This window comes from Rana temporaria, chromosome 2 (genome assembly GCF_905171775.1).
Source record: "Rana temporaria chromosome 2, aRanTem1.1, whole genome shotgun sequence".
NCBI lineage: Eukaryota > Metazoa > Chordata > Amphibia > Anura > Ranidae > Rana > Rana temporaria.
In genome coordinates, this window is record NC_053490.1 from 147,233,712 (window position 1) to 147,249,016 (window position 15,305).

At 38.0% G+C, this 15,305-nt stretch overlaps 1 protein-coding gene across 4 annotated transcripts in view; it reads left to right on the forward strand.

Moving 5' to 3' along the window:
• ENOX1 (ecto-NOX disulfide-thiol exchanger 1) overlaps positions 1 to 15,305 on the forward strand; it is a 641,692-nt gene that overhangs the window by 504,059 nt on the left and 122,328 nt on the right. For all 4 annotated transcript variants that reach the window (XM_040341292.1, XM_040341293.1, XM_040341291.1 and 1 more), the window contains one exon: positions 8,105 to 8,317. In XM_040341292.1, the coding sequence (XP_040197226.1) occupies positions 8,105 to 8,317 (213 nt within the window). The remainder of the gene's footprint in view (positions 1 to 8,104; positions 8,318 to 15,305) is intronic.

Sequence of the window (15,305 nt, forward strand, 5' to 3'; positions counted from 1 at the left end):
TTTGTATTTTCGCCTGCTCCTCGATGATGCCTTTAACTATAAACCATATTTTGTCTAATTTCTTGGGAGAAATAAAACAAGAAATGTGTTTGCTGTGCGCAACAGTTCTTGTTTATTGTAAATACAGTACAATATTACTGTTTATTACGTTAATACTTAAAGAAAACCTTATGGAGAAAATGTAGAAGCCACCATTGCTGGCCTCTCCCTGTAAAAATGCTAGCCACCTGGCTATCAAGCTGATCAAATGACATCAAGGACAGGTATGCAGATCAGGACAATGAGGTTCACTTTAACTTTCTATTTTGTATGTGTGTTCAAAGTGAGTGATTCAGAGAAAACTGAAGATAAAAACAAGAAAAAATGAACTATTATTATAAACGTTTCTTTGTTGTTTAAGCAATTCTTTATAAGCAAGGGTCGATCATCTCAATTCTGTAATGTAAAGGCTGAGGTATCAAAGCAGTTATCTATGACCTCATTGCCTTTTGTTTTGGTAGAATGTGTTGCTCTGTACTTGGCATAGAAAGACACTTTGATCTTAGAAAAGCTGGAAAAATACAAGAGCGATAATGTAGGGTTGCTTTTATGTATTTGAGCCTTAAAGGATCACTGTACTTTTAAAATACATTTGCTTTTTTAATATACTAAGGGGCACAAAAAAAATTGCAAACATAAGCTATTCCATTTTTTTTATAATTCCATGTGCCTTCAGAGCTGGCATACAGTCTGAACTGTGTAGTGCAGGGAGGAATTTACCTGCAACCCAGGACTGAGAACAGTGCATCCATTCCCCATACTTTTTTTTCTTTGTTGTCTTCAATGCCAGGAGCAATATATATGTGTAATCACTGAAAAGATATACCATAAATCCCTTTAACAGGGCAGCGACCAAACTCCCACTGTGATTACAGAAAACTGCTTGCAGTTTTTTCCATTTCACAATATTTAATATTCATCAAAAAGCTTGTTTACTGGTCATGTTCATGGTATTAATTTATTAAATAAATAAGTGAATTCCACTGTGCTCCTAAAAGTGATCAAAAACTATAACTAGATTGACAATGCTATTTGTGCTGCTACTTGTTGGATAACACACATACAAAAAGTGAAATAATCATCAGTGACACACTACTAATAATATTTCACAGTAGCGCAAACAAATTTATCCAAAATGTGAACATCAAAAGGTTCAATATATACGATTTCACAAAAAAATTTCATTACAAATTGAGTCCTTTAAAGTGCGAGTCCAAATAAGTGTCACACACACTTGCTAGATCTTACTGACGACAAAAAAGCACCTTGAGTTCACCACCAAAGTGACAAAAGTGTGTCCCTCTCCGTAAGAGAAAATACTCACCAAACCCAATTGTCCCTTGTTCTAATGAGCAGGCAATAGCTCATTAACAGTTGTTCAGCTCCATTTTAAAAACTCCAAATCGACACTCTGAATTCCTTATTTCATTCATTCTTCTCTCACCAAACACATGTAGGAAAGAGAACAAAAAAGCCTCCAATAGGGTATTACTTCCAACCACAGGCTTTTGTATTTAAAATAAAATCCACTCACATTTAAAACAGAAATGACAGTTGTGACGGAATGTTTCACACTCCACTTGAGTGCTTCCGTCAGTATATCGCTTCCTAAGTCCTTGAACACTAGACCAATGGATCTGTCTAAAGTAACCTCAAAGAACCAGACAACCAGTCTTGGAGTACATCGGGAATAGCCTTTTATTTGAGATCTTACACAAATATATACACAAAGATCACAGTACAAGATGTAACCAGAAACCTAATTAACAGCTAATTATCTAATCCTTTAGACAGCCTAGGTGACCTTTAAGTTCCTAGCCTGGCTGTCTCCTAGCTCCCCAACCACAATACACATTATCATAAATACAAACAAATGACACCTTCATACAATTGCAGGGTCAATTACCACAAGCAACACTGGGTGACAGAGAAGCCACAATAGACTCATTTACATTATAGAAGACAACAGACAGACAGGTGGCTGGAGGTGATGACATTAGCCCAACAGTATGAAACCCTCACTCTTTCTAATATGGCATATACAGGGTTCCCAGAGTCTGTGTGTCTTGGGCGGACATGGACCTGAATCAAAAGTAACACCACTTCAGGGGTCCCCAGGCATACAGCTCACAAAGAGCACCTCAGATATAAGAGTGAATAATCATATGTTGATAATAACACTGTGAGTGTGTAAATGGGAACAAAATCCATATAATGGTGTAAATAATGTGCCCAAAGCAAAAAAGTGAATTAGGCATCAAGGACTATAGTAGAGATCTCTGAACTGATTCCAGATCTTCACAAAAGGCTCACGGACTTGTTCAGGTCCCATGGATGTGCTGCAGTCTCGTAAGGTCTCCACAGAGATATCTAGTAAGACTCACACAGGGGGAGAAGAGAAGAACAAGCCTCCAATAGTGTACCGTGTGAAGTAAAGGAATAGTTTATTTTAAAGTTTCAGTTCAGAGAGCTCTACTATAGTCCTTGATGCCTAATTCACTTTTTATGAGGTGAGAGTTCTGAGAGACCGAATTCTCTGAGGATCCAGATTCATTCTCATTGAGATCAGCGGACTCCTTATTCACTGGCACACCTTTTCACTATATATTATTTATATTTTATATTATACATTGTTTCTTGTATGCACTGTCACTTTGTGCTTTGGGCACGTTATTTACACTATTATATGGATTTTGTTCCTATTTACACACTCACAGTGTCATTATCAACATATGATTATTCACTCTTATATCTGATTTGATTGTATGCGTTATAGATTTTGCGTGAGAATCCTTTATTATATTCCAGTTTGTGTGCATTGTAATCACCATTAGTTTTTGCTGCAATTTCACTTTAGACATTATTGATATTTATTACTCGTATTAGCGCGAGGGACACAAAGAGCACCGTTCCCCCAAATGCCAGGGCCCCTGATCTCAAGGCAAGAGGCTAGCATTCAGTCCCCTCCAAAAGCCTCTTTCCCGGCTGAGTCTGTCACAACAGGCATTAAGCATCAAAGGCAATCAGGTAACAACCCCCTGTAATGACGTTGGATATGATGAAATGCAGCGGACATGGTTACGTGGCAGTCAAATGTGATGTTGTAACATTAGGTGGATGAGTGGCAAGACTAGCAGCTATCATAACCAGCATGGAGGTGGTGAGATTAGCTGCAAGATCGTTACTCAATTTCCTTTAATGCCTAATGCCTCTCATTTTTGTTTTAAATGTGAGCAGATTTTATTTTAAATACAAAAACCTGTGTTGGAAGTAATACACTATTGGAGGCTTTTTTTGTTCTCTTTCCTTCTGCATATGTTTGGTAAGATGAGAACTAATAAAATAAGGAGCTCGAAGAGTCAATTTGTAATTTTTAAAGTGGAGCTGAACAATGGTTAGAGCACTATTATTGCCTGCTAGTGATAATGAGGGGCAATTGGGTTTGGTGATTGTTTTTTCTTATGGGAGAGGAACACACTTTTTACACTTTGGTGGTGAATTCAAGGTGCATCATTGTGAGCAAGATCTAGCACGTGTGGTAATTATTATCTCACTTCAAAAGACTACATTTTTTATTGAATTTGTATATATTGAACCTCTTTATGTTCACATTATGTTCATATTCTTTCATATTACTTTTTAGTGCATTATAGTAAAATCTATAGCATTATAAAGAGCACAAATTAAATGTTTTCAAATTGCCCTTTTTTTATTTGTAAGTTTAAAACTTGCATACCTAATTACTTATAGAAAAAGGCTCTTTTATGTTCTACTTTGCCAAATCTGGTCAACTTACACCATGCCAGTTTTATTTTCTCCGTTTTGGTAAGGTATTCTATCTGCTTGAATTTTGGATTTTTTTTAAATAAACAATTTGTGGATTTTCTTTTGTTTAGCTCGCTATCCCGATGGTTTCCAGCTTTAAAAAATACCAAAGAAAATGGCCAGTGAAGTAGTTTTAAAGTGATTGGAAAGTCTTGTTCTTTTTTTCTATAAAAATAATAAACATGTTATACTTACCTTCTCTGTGCAGTGGTTTTGCACAGAGAAATACCCGATCCTTCTCTTCTCAGGTCCCTCTTCTGTGCTCCTGACCCCTTCCTCCGGTTGAGTGCCCCCACAGTTGAGACACGGAGCTGCGATTTGACCCTGCCCCCTCTTGCCTGATTGGATAACTGACTTTGACAGCAGCCGGTGCCAATGGTGCCACTGCTGTGTGTCTGCCAATCAGGAGTGAGAGTCCCGGATGGCTGAGACACTCATGGACATCGCTGGACAGAGATGGGGCTCAGGTAAGTATTAGAAGCCTGTATGCATTAGGATAAAAACCTTCTGACTTTACAACCCCTTTAAGAAACAGGAGTATGCATTGTAAAATTCTGACATTCAAAGACATGACTAGGCATGATGGGAATGGTAGTTCCTGAACAACTGGAGGGCCATAGTTTGGAGACCCCTGTTGTAGAATGTACCATAATTGATGGTAACCAATTGGAAATCATCTTGTAAAACACATGGCCACAGTAAATTTAAAATTAATTGACTGCTTCAAGTTTCTGCTTACTGCATCTAATCCTTTTTTGTACAATTTTAAATTAAGTTTGCCCAAATATGTCTCAAGCCTCATTAATATTTGCATTTCCTGGTGAGTTGTTGAGGTACGGGAATATTCATAACACTTTATAAAATAACATGGCACCTTCTATGTAAATAACACGAATGCTTTTTTTGTTTTAACATTTATATAGAATTGTCAATAGCCATAAAAGCAGACTTCAGGTTGGCATTGTCTTATAGATTAAACTGTAAAAATGTAGTTGGATTAACACAAATGAACAACATAAAACAAAATTGTGAAGTACTGTATAAAAAGCATGGTTCCATCTAAAATGTTCCCTTCCTTGGCCTAACGTAAAGCTCATTTTCAAAAACTCTTTAATGGTAATTCTTTTTCTGTAGAATACTGTTAGGTCATAATTTAACATTTCACTGATAATGTAATGGAGGCAATTGGTGTCAGAGGTGTATCAGTATAATGCTGTTTTCTTTTATTTGTTTAATGTGATTGCAATGCATATGCTAGCCTAGATTGTGTAAGCACTATATGGAACTCCCTGGTGTCCCAGTTTACTTAGGTCATTGAGTTTCTTTGCTACTTATTGACCTGGTTTAGGAAGGTTAGTGTCTCCCTAAAGGAAACCTGTGCCAGCTTTTATAGATGGAATAGATTTCATGTGAAAGGTTGTCTTTGTGTTTTGTTCCACTTAAGTAGGAACTGTATGCATGTGCCAAATATTGTAGCAGCTGTTGAATGCACATTATAAAATAAGAGTTTCAGTTGCAGCTTGTGAATATGTTGTATTGGAGTATAGCAGTCTAGCATTATTATTATTATTTTTTATCTTTTGGAATTGATGGAATATATTTAGAAGAAATAATATTTGCCATCCTTTGCGCAAAAGTTTTTTATTCATTCTAAACATACCTTTCTTCTATAGTTTGGAGAACAGCTATGTGGGTAAAGTACATGATTCTAAAAAAAAAGTTATGAAACATTCACAGGTCTTTTATTCAAAAGAGCTTAATAATGACTTTGTTTTTAAAGTAATGGCAGGTAAATCCAATCAGTATGCCTCCTCTAGTATTTGTAGCTGATATCCAATTCTAGAGTGAACTTTTGTTTTACATGGCAGCTTACAAATCCTGAGTTGTGCTTTGTAGTGGCAATAGTGAATATGTGTACCACCAGTAGTACATGTTCCACTCTTTGGAATTAACACTGGATAACCACTCCAATGTGAACGGCTGACATTACAATACATTTAGTGTGCTCTGAATTAATAATGGCAATAAATGTGATAATAGTAGGTGTGCATAGGGATTATCCCTAGAGAAAATTGTTCCTGTTTGAGCTTACACGCACCTTAATTTTGCAGGTAAAAAAACATTTTTTTTTTATTGGGAGTCTGTAAATGATTGCATCTACAATACGCAGATTGCGGGTGTAATTCAGGGCTCTTGCAGACCGTCTGTGTAAGCTGTCTGCTCGTACCTTGTACGAGCAGGCAGTTACAAACTGTGAGGAAGTATCAATGAACTACCTAGAGCAATGGTTCTCAACCTCAGTACTCAAGGACTCCCAATTGCTATGTTTTCAGGTTTTCCTTTATTTTGCACAGATGCTTTAAAGCGAGGTTCTAGGCCTTTTTTCTTTTCTTTTTTTTTGCAAGCTAAAATTAATCACATTAAATAGTCTCTAAAACATATTAATAGCTCTCCAATCGTTCCAGAAATCATTGCAAACACTTGCCTTACATCCTCCAGCTCATGTTGTGGCCGTACCCATCATATGTGAAGCCCAGTTACTTTTTCTTCCTGGTTTTCAGGTAGAGATGCATGCTGGGCGATTTTTAGGCACAGTAATGCCCAGAGACTCCTGGGAAATGAGTGTCATCATTTCCCAGGAGGCAATGGGGTCTTAGGACAGGAAGTTGAACCACCAGGCCCCTTTTTACGATTTGGCACTGCGTCGCTTTAACTGACAAGTGTACGGTCGTGCGACTTGGCTCCCAAACAAAATTAACGTCCCTTTTCCCCACAAAAAGAGCTTTCTTTTGGTGGTATTTGATCACCTCTGCGGTTTTTATTTTTTGCGCTACAAACAAAAATAGAGCGACAATTTTGAAAAAAATACAATATTTTTTACTTTTTCCTATAAAAAATATCCCCCAAAAATATATAAAACAACTTTTTTTCCTCAGTTTTGGCCGATACGTACTCTTCTACATATTTTTGATTTTGGTAAAAAAAATCGCAACAAGCATTTTATTAATTGGTTTGCGCAAAAGTTATAACGTCTACAAAATAGGGAATGGTTTTATGGCATTTTTAATAATATATATTTTTTTACTAGTAATGGCGGCGATCAGCGATTTTTATCGTGACTGTGACATTATGGCGGACACATCAGACACTATTTTGTTACCATTGTCATTTTTACAGCAAACAGTGCTATAAAAATGCACTGATTCCTGTGAAAATTACACTGGCAGAGAATGGGGTTAACCTGTAGGGGGCTCTAAAGGGGTTAAGTGTTCCCTAATGTGTGTTTCTTATTGTAGGGGGGCGTGACTGGGCCTGTGATGTCACTGATCGTCGTTCCCTATGACAGGGAACAGACGATCAGTGACAGGTTACTACTAAGCACGGGGAGAGGTTTATTTACACTTCCCTCTGCCCGTTCTTCAGCTCTGTGACCCGATCGCGGGACACCGGTGGCGATCGCGTCTACGTGTCCCGCAGGCACGGTCACGGAGGGGAGCCATTATCATTCTGGTCAGGTTGTCAGTATCAAGCGTGCATGATTTCCTTAACACGAGATCTATAGTTTTGGTAAGCGGCAGCGGTTATATTGGTGGAGGAATTTATTTTTCTCAATCTGAGAACAGCACTATTCCGGAGGTGTACTGCATGTTTTCACGGATGTCATTATTGGATAGATCTTTTCAGAGAGAATACCAATCTATTTATTTGGACTTTTATTGAATTTGCACATTGATTATTAATTTTTCATTTTTTCACGTGTGTTATGAAACCCATCTGATCTCATTATTAGTGGGGTTCTCCTCTATATAATTGACACTATATCTATTGACAGTAGATGTCATTATTTTGTGCTGCACTTTTTCTTTTCATTGACAAATTGTGTATTATCATTTATTCTGGGTGTATGTTCATTATCATTCAGAAGATATTTTCAAGCAGAGCAGCTTTTTTCTTTTCCATATTGTTTTCATTGTGTATATCTCACATCATTAGCCGCAGCATACCTATTAGTTTAATTATTTGACCACAAGACAGCGTAGTATTTTCCATTCCACATGGTATAAAAGTTGAACTTGCCTTTTAATCTTTGAATCATGATTGAGCATTTGTTAAGATGTTGATTAATACAGAACAATATTTACACTAAACTGACAGGTTATATAGTCAATTTGCATAGTAGAAGTACAAGAAGAGAAAATATGGTGAATTTTCAGGTCTCCTTGTTCTTCTTTCTATTCAGATGACACCAAATTCACAGAGGCTATCAGTGTCCTAGTAACTTGGATAGAGAGAGGGGAAGTCAATCGAAGGTCAGCAAATCAGTTCTACTCAATGGTGCAGTCTGCAAATAGTCATGTTAGACGACTGATAAATGAAAAAGGAACACATGAAGAGAAAATGGAGGAAGCCAAGGAGATCTACAAAACAGAATTGCTGGGAGTTCTTACCCAATGTAAGTACCAATTTATTTAATTTTCATAATTTCTGGGGTAAGTAACTTTATATATTTGGGCCCACAACAAGGTGAGCAACTGACCAAAGGTAAGGTTTGCAAGAAGTACAATTTGTCTTGTCGAATTGCATGATATTCCAACTAATGTTGGAATAATGTTTTCATCATGTGCAGCGCATCCAGCAATCGGTGACACTTTTCAATGTAGTCTGATTAAAGTACATGAAATATATTAGTTTCTGGTTTTCCATCCAGTTGATACTGACCACACCTTAATTTAAAGCATTTAAAAAAATTCAAAACTTCAGAAACTAAACCATGTAAATCCCTCTTGAAGAACTTTTGCCGTCTTTTGTAACAACACTTTAACTTTATGTTGGCAGATGGGAAAAGATACTCTGTACTGCTCTGATTAAGCTCAAACGTTCAGACACTTTTGTCTAAGGCTCCATTCACACCTAGGCGTTTTTACGCCCGACGCTATTGCAGCCTGAAATACGCTGGAGGGGTGATTTAACATTGTCGGCTATGGAGATGGTTCACATCTCCACGCCGAATGCCGTACGCCTGAAGCTCAAAACAAGTCCCGGACCCTTTTTTTCAGGCGGCTTCGGCGTTCGGCAAAGCCAACAATGTTTTAATCACCCCTCCGGCGTATTTTAACGCAAAAACGCCGCGTTTTGTCGCGGCAAATCGCGGGACAAAGCGCCGCAATTTGCCGTGGCAAATCGCGGTACAATAAGCCGCGTTCAGGTGTGAATGCAGCCTAATAGTTGACCTATTACATTTTTCCAGTTTTCGTGATTTCCATATATTTCAAAATTCTACCTTTCTTACATACCTGACAGAATTTTCCAAAATGTTCCTATTTTCTAGATTTTACCCAGTATTTATTTTGGCACAACCCTTCTCCAACCATTCTCTTTATGAGAATGGTTGGATAAAACATCATTATTTTTTAATCAAACATCAACAGAGTGGGGAGCCTGCAAGTTATTACACAGCAATTGAGGGGAGGGCTAACCCTCCTGTTTTTTAAGTTATCTTTTTTTCCCCTTTTAAATAATAGCATTATTAACATGTTTGAATAGATATACTTAATTTAGCAAGGGAATATAAGTTTCAGGATAATTGTGCTACTTGCAAAGTAAATGGAAAGTAGCAAAATTACCTAATCAATCATATTAACTGCTAAGACATTGGTATAGATTTTATAGTTAGAGTGCTGGTAATATATATATATACACACATAAAATTGCTACTAACCCTACTGTGGACATTTTTGCAAAAGTCTATCTTTTTCAATGGTATCAAACTTATGGACAGAATTTGTGTGGCCTTGAGAGTCCTAATAGCTAAGTTTTAATTTCCCAGCTGACATTAGATCAATATAATAATGCTGTGAATGCAATTTCAGGAACAGGCTATTAGATGCTCAGCTTTTACATTAATAAGACTAAAATGCATCTGACTGGCGGGGTAAAGTAGTCTGAGGGCTCTATTGATTTATAAGTCTGTGTCTGAAGTATAAGATGTATGTATCACATTGAAGTACCTGTGTATTGAAAGTGCACTTGAATATAACAGCAAATTAAATGTGTGTGTCACTTCTTTTCAGTAAAGTTCGTTTGAACTCTTTACTCTATTGCAGGCTTTTTTATGGCTGAGTTTCACTGCAAGCCAAAAGTTAATACACATTTTGCTTCAAACTAAAATGTATTATTTTTAATAGTGCTCCATCATTGCTGCAAAATAAGACCCTTTTCGATGTGTATGTATGTATACATACATATAGACAACCTTAAAATCTTAGCTCACCTTTTCACAAAAAATGAAAAAGTGAACTAACGCACAACATCCTCCCCTTCCCTCTGGTCCTCGCTGCATGTGCCTTATGTGATGCCCATCTTCCGATGCTCTCTGTAATTGGTATATTGGTCCAGTACTTTAAAGGGGTTGTAAAGGTTCATTTTTTATTTTCTAAAAAGGTTCTTTTAAGCTAGTGCATTGTTGGTTCACTAACCTTTTCTTTCGATTTCCCTTCTAAATGTTTTTTTTCTTTGTCTGAATTTCTCACTTCCCGTTCCTCCTCAGTAAGCTGTTCTGGATGGCTAACCCCCAGACAGATAATGGGGGCAAGCTTACTAAGTGAGAAATTCAGACAAAGAAAAAAAACTTTTAGAAGGGAAATCGAAGAAAAGGGTTAAGTGGACCAACAATGCACTAGCTTAAAGGAACCTATTTAGAAAATAAAAAACAAACCTTTATAACCCCTTTAAGACATCACTGCACAGCCCAATAAGCTATTTAACAGCATAATGCAAACAATGCGAGCACTCATTGGTCAACTCTGATCATGTGTGCACACTGACCAAGTGAATTCTTTCTAAGCTCCCTTCTGGGATGATTTCCTGGAACAAAGAAGAGATTCTTATTGATCAGCACAATTACATGGCCAGCACTGACCAATGAGCACCTGCCATTACAAGCAATAGGCTGTTTAGTAAAGTTTTAAAGTGCCAGACCATTATGCCAGCTGTAGAGGGCATTGGAAGATGAGGATCACATAAGGTACACGAGGCAAGAACTGGAGAGTTTAGGAGGATGTTGGTAGTTCACATTTTATTTTTTGTGAAAAGGAGAACTGACCATTTAAAAGGAACTCAACTCTGAAAGGTGTGCCCAGAAAAGACTATCAGAAGTCAAAGGACTAGTCATCGGTATTTCCTTTGGTCTCCCTTCAACTGAACACCCCCCCCCCCCATTACTTGACATGCCTTGGTTAAGACAGGGTTTTACTTTCTCATATGAGATCCTCTAGCAAGGAGAACAGTGAGCAGTACAGTAGTGCATCACACTCAGAGTCTGAGGCAGCAGTGCCTTAGATATCACACTGCACATATACAGCTATGAGAATGTAGATACAGGAGTGTATAGGTAAATTTACATGCCAACTTTTAACCTATATTTTTTTGAAAGGAACACAAGGGTACTGCTTAGGCAAGATTAACATAACCTTGTAAATCTTCACATTTTCAGTTATCTGAAAAATAAAATAAACCAACCCCCCTATTTCCCAGCTCTAGGCTTGAATCCCTCACAGGTATGTGTTTCCCTTTCTGTGACAGCAGACGTGTTCTCAGTTTACATTCTCGGTGTCTGTGTCTGTACTTTGACTTCCAATATACTTTAAAGGGCAAGTTCACCTTTACAGAAAAATCTGTAAGGTAAACTTATACAGGACCCCCTCCTCACCCCCCAGCCCCCGTCCTGCTGACCTGGAGCATGGCGATCTCCCCCTCACCAGAACAGGGCTTAGAACTCCCCTCGGCTTAATCTCCAGAATGTCCCCCCGTCAGGAGGTACGTTTAGGAGCATTCAAATTGGTCTGACCAATCAGAACCCGCATAGCCCTTCATGTCAGCGGGGAAGAAGAGTGAAAGCCCTGGTCCAGTGAGGCGCCTATAGCAGGGCTCAGAATGGGAGATCGCCACGCTCCAGGTCAGTGGGATGGGGGGGTTGAGGTTGGGGGTCCTGTGTAAGTTCACCTTACAGATTTTTCTGTAAACGTGAACTTACATCTTAATAAGACTGTACTCCCAGCATCTTTTTACCATTAAAGCTGTCAAAGTAGTTTGCTTAAACTGATGCCAGACAATGTTTTGGATCACATATTTTTTCTTCTAGACCCCAAGTCTGGCACAAGAGTGACTCAATTTCTTGCACTGTAAATATTTTCCTCCTGATACATAAGTCAATTAAATTTTACATATTCATCTGTCAATAAATAACGCATATAAGAAAAGATAATCCATAATGCAACACATTTGTTGTGGTGCATTATCAGAGTAGTACTTTTTCATATGAGCATAGATCTTACATGTTTGTTATACAAGATAATCTGATTAAAAGACAGGAGGGTGATACCATGCTAAAATAACCAAATCTTATCAATCTTCGAGTCTTAGATTTTGCATTAATGTCGGAATCAAATTATTTATCTCTTAAGGTCTTTTCTGTACTGGGAAGACAAAATAGTTGGATGTTTTCATCTTTACCCTGAAGACAGAGTGTTCTGTGCTTTGTGGATTGTGCTGTGACTAAAGAGCATTTACCATGCTGTAATTGACAGTACCACACTAGAGTATTGCATGGTCGTGGTTTAATAATAATTAAAGTATGACTTGGTAAAGCACCAACTGCTGAATGGCTTTTCACAGCTGAGCACGACCCTAATTTACACCTACCGAAACATTGAGTGTTATTAAGCAGTGTCACAAGCACGTATCTACATATGCATCCTTCTTCCAACCCATATCCTGCAACTTTGTGATTTCTGTTTTTTACAGGAATATTAATAACACCGTAGTCACCTCCAACTTCAGACTATAGATATTGGGGTCAGTTCAATAAGGTTTTGCACAGGATGTAACTCATAAAATACTGCTAGTTTCTTTCTCCAGCAGTAAGTTATATGAAAGGTCTGTTAAAAAGAGTACAACATGGAGCCGTGTGAGGTTGAGATAAAACACATATTTATGAGAAATATAAGTTTTCAATAGTTTACATTTTAGGCAAAATAATACTGTTTATTGCATCTTTGTAGCTATGACTTAAGTTTAAGGCCAGTGTCGCACAAGCACTTTTACAGCAGTGATTTGTAGCAGCTTCAGAATCTCCCTCCTTAGTCTTTTTGCTGCTAGGAGGAAACGAACTTCAGTCAAGTCTGCATTGCAGAAATTCCAAGCGAGTTGTAGCTCAGTCATAGAGCAGCTGACTGTAATGTTTTAGGCTAGCTACAGACTACCTAGCTTCATTATTTAATGTTATAAGCAGTTGCTGATGATGGTGGCACACCAGCAATTTGTAGCTGCCTAGATAAGCACCTACAGGTAGCTGCATCAATAGATCTGCCTTAAAATTTCCCATGAAATTCATTGTTATTCACCAAAAAAAGCAAAGCTCCTTTGAAATCTGGAACTTTAAAGAGGAGTTCCACCTAAAAATGGAACTTCCTCTTAACCCACTCCTCGCCCCCTTACATGCCACATTTGGCATGTAATTTTTTTGGGGGGGGAGTGGGGGCTTCAGGAGAAGGGGACTTCCTGTCCCACTTCCTCCTTCCGCCGAGGGGCTGGAAAGGCGATTTGCTTAATCGCCTTTTCACAGCCCCTCCCTGTAGGCGAGCACATGCGCACTGCCGCTCGCTCATGCGCAGTGGGTGCCCGGCCGTGAAGCCGAAAGCTGTCACTGCCGGGTGCCCACACTAAGAATGACACTTACAAATCCTAGTCAGGGGAATATGTAAGGTACAAAATATAATATGCTTTATTTTAATTGGACAAAACAGGTTATTTAAGATATCACAACTTCAATCGATCACTAGACAGTTTCAAGCCCACTAATTGCCTTATGTAATAAAGTAAAAGTGCAATAAGTAAAATGTCATAGCCAGAATATTTCTTTTTATAATTTTGGTCTCTTACACAATGGGCATTTAACCAGCTCTTCTGAACATCATTTTTCCTGGCAGGAGAAAAGCAACTTAAAAATGCGCCTAAAGCAACGTTTTAAGAAACACGTTTAGGCGAGTCGTGTGTTTGAGTATTCATTCTATTGGCCAGAATATTCATTTATTCTGGCCATTGAAATTAATTAAAACATGCCTAGGGTTTAAGTACATGCATTTACATGTGTTGTGCCTTTTTTCTGCTCAAACACTATTCTTCTGAATGTGTACGTAGTGTTTTTTTTTTTCTGCTTCTAAACACTCCTCCTCAAAATATGCCTGTAAATGCCTATATTGACATGAACACATAGGCTAACATGTAGGGTCATTTAGAGGCCGGAAAATGAAAATGGCAAACGCCTTTAAAAACAAAGGGTTTTTCTTTCTTTTTTATGCCCATTGTGCATGAGGCTTTTAATTTGACCTAAATCAATATTATTTTTTTATATATAGTATACATATTCTGTATGTAGTTTGCTCTTACTGAGCTCTAGATAAACTTCTAGGTTTGCTGCTTAGTTTTATTGAGTCATTTACAGAGTTGGCAACAGGGTTACTTTAAGCACCCAGGCTATGCACATATTTTTTCTCCTGCAAAAATATGTGCATTTATTTTTTTTATTTTTATTTTTTTTATTGAACGTAGTCTTTAATTAAAAAAAAAAAAACACTTTCAATTTAGTAACACAGATTAGAATATCTCACTTATGAACCTGTAGTTTTGCTAGCCACATACTGTAAACATTTGCTGTGTTTTCTGATGATTAATCTAAATGATAAATTCAAATTGTATACCACCAGATACACCTTGATATTAAAAAAAAGTTGTTGATCACAACAGTAGGCAGCCTTATATAAGTGTTAAAGTTGTTTTTGTCACGCAGCCCCCTTCTACTCCCCTGGGCTCCATCACGATCCAGCAATGTGCACATGAGCCGTGAATCTTCTTCCCCGTTGGCTGAGACAGCAGCAAGAGTCAATCACAGCCAATAAGCTAATGAGGGAAGAGAGGGGGTGGGGTTGAGCCTTGGCTCTGTGAGTCAATGGACATGCAGAGCAGCGACTCGGGAGTCCCCATTGCAAGCTTCTTGCACTGGGAGTACTCAGCAGGAGGGAGGGGACAGGAGCGCCAGTGAGGGACCAGAGAAGATGAGGATCAGAGCTGTTATGTGCAAAACCATTACACATAGCACGTAAGTGACATGTTTGTTTCGTTTTTTTTTTATTGCCTTTAATACCACTTTAAATCATCAGTAATGTCTTTTTCAGACATTTGTTCATCAAATTTTGGGTTGGCATTTTTTGCAAAGGAGCAAAGGGGAATTGTGCTGGGGCTACGACACCTAGCATTGCTGTGAAAACAAAAGTTATATTTGCTTCTGCAGGCTTACTGTTGCAACTTTCATTTGGAAACCTCCTGTTCCTGCACTATTCTGTGCTTGCCTTGCCCCCAAATATTTTTTTGAATACTTTAATATT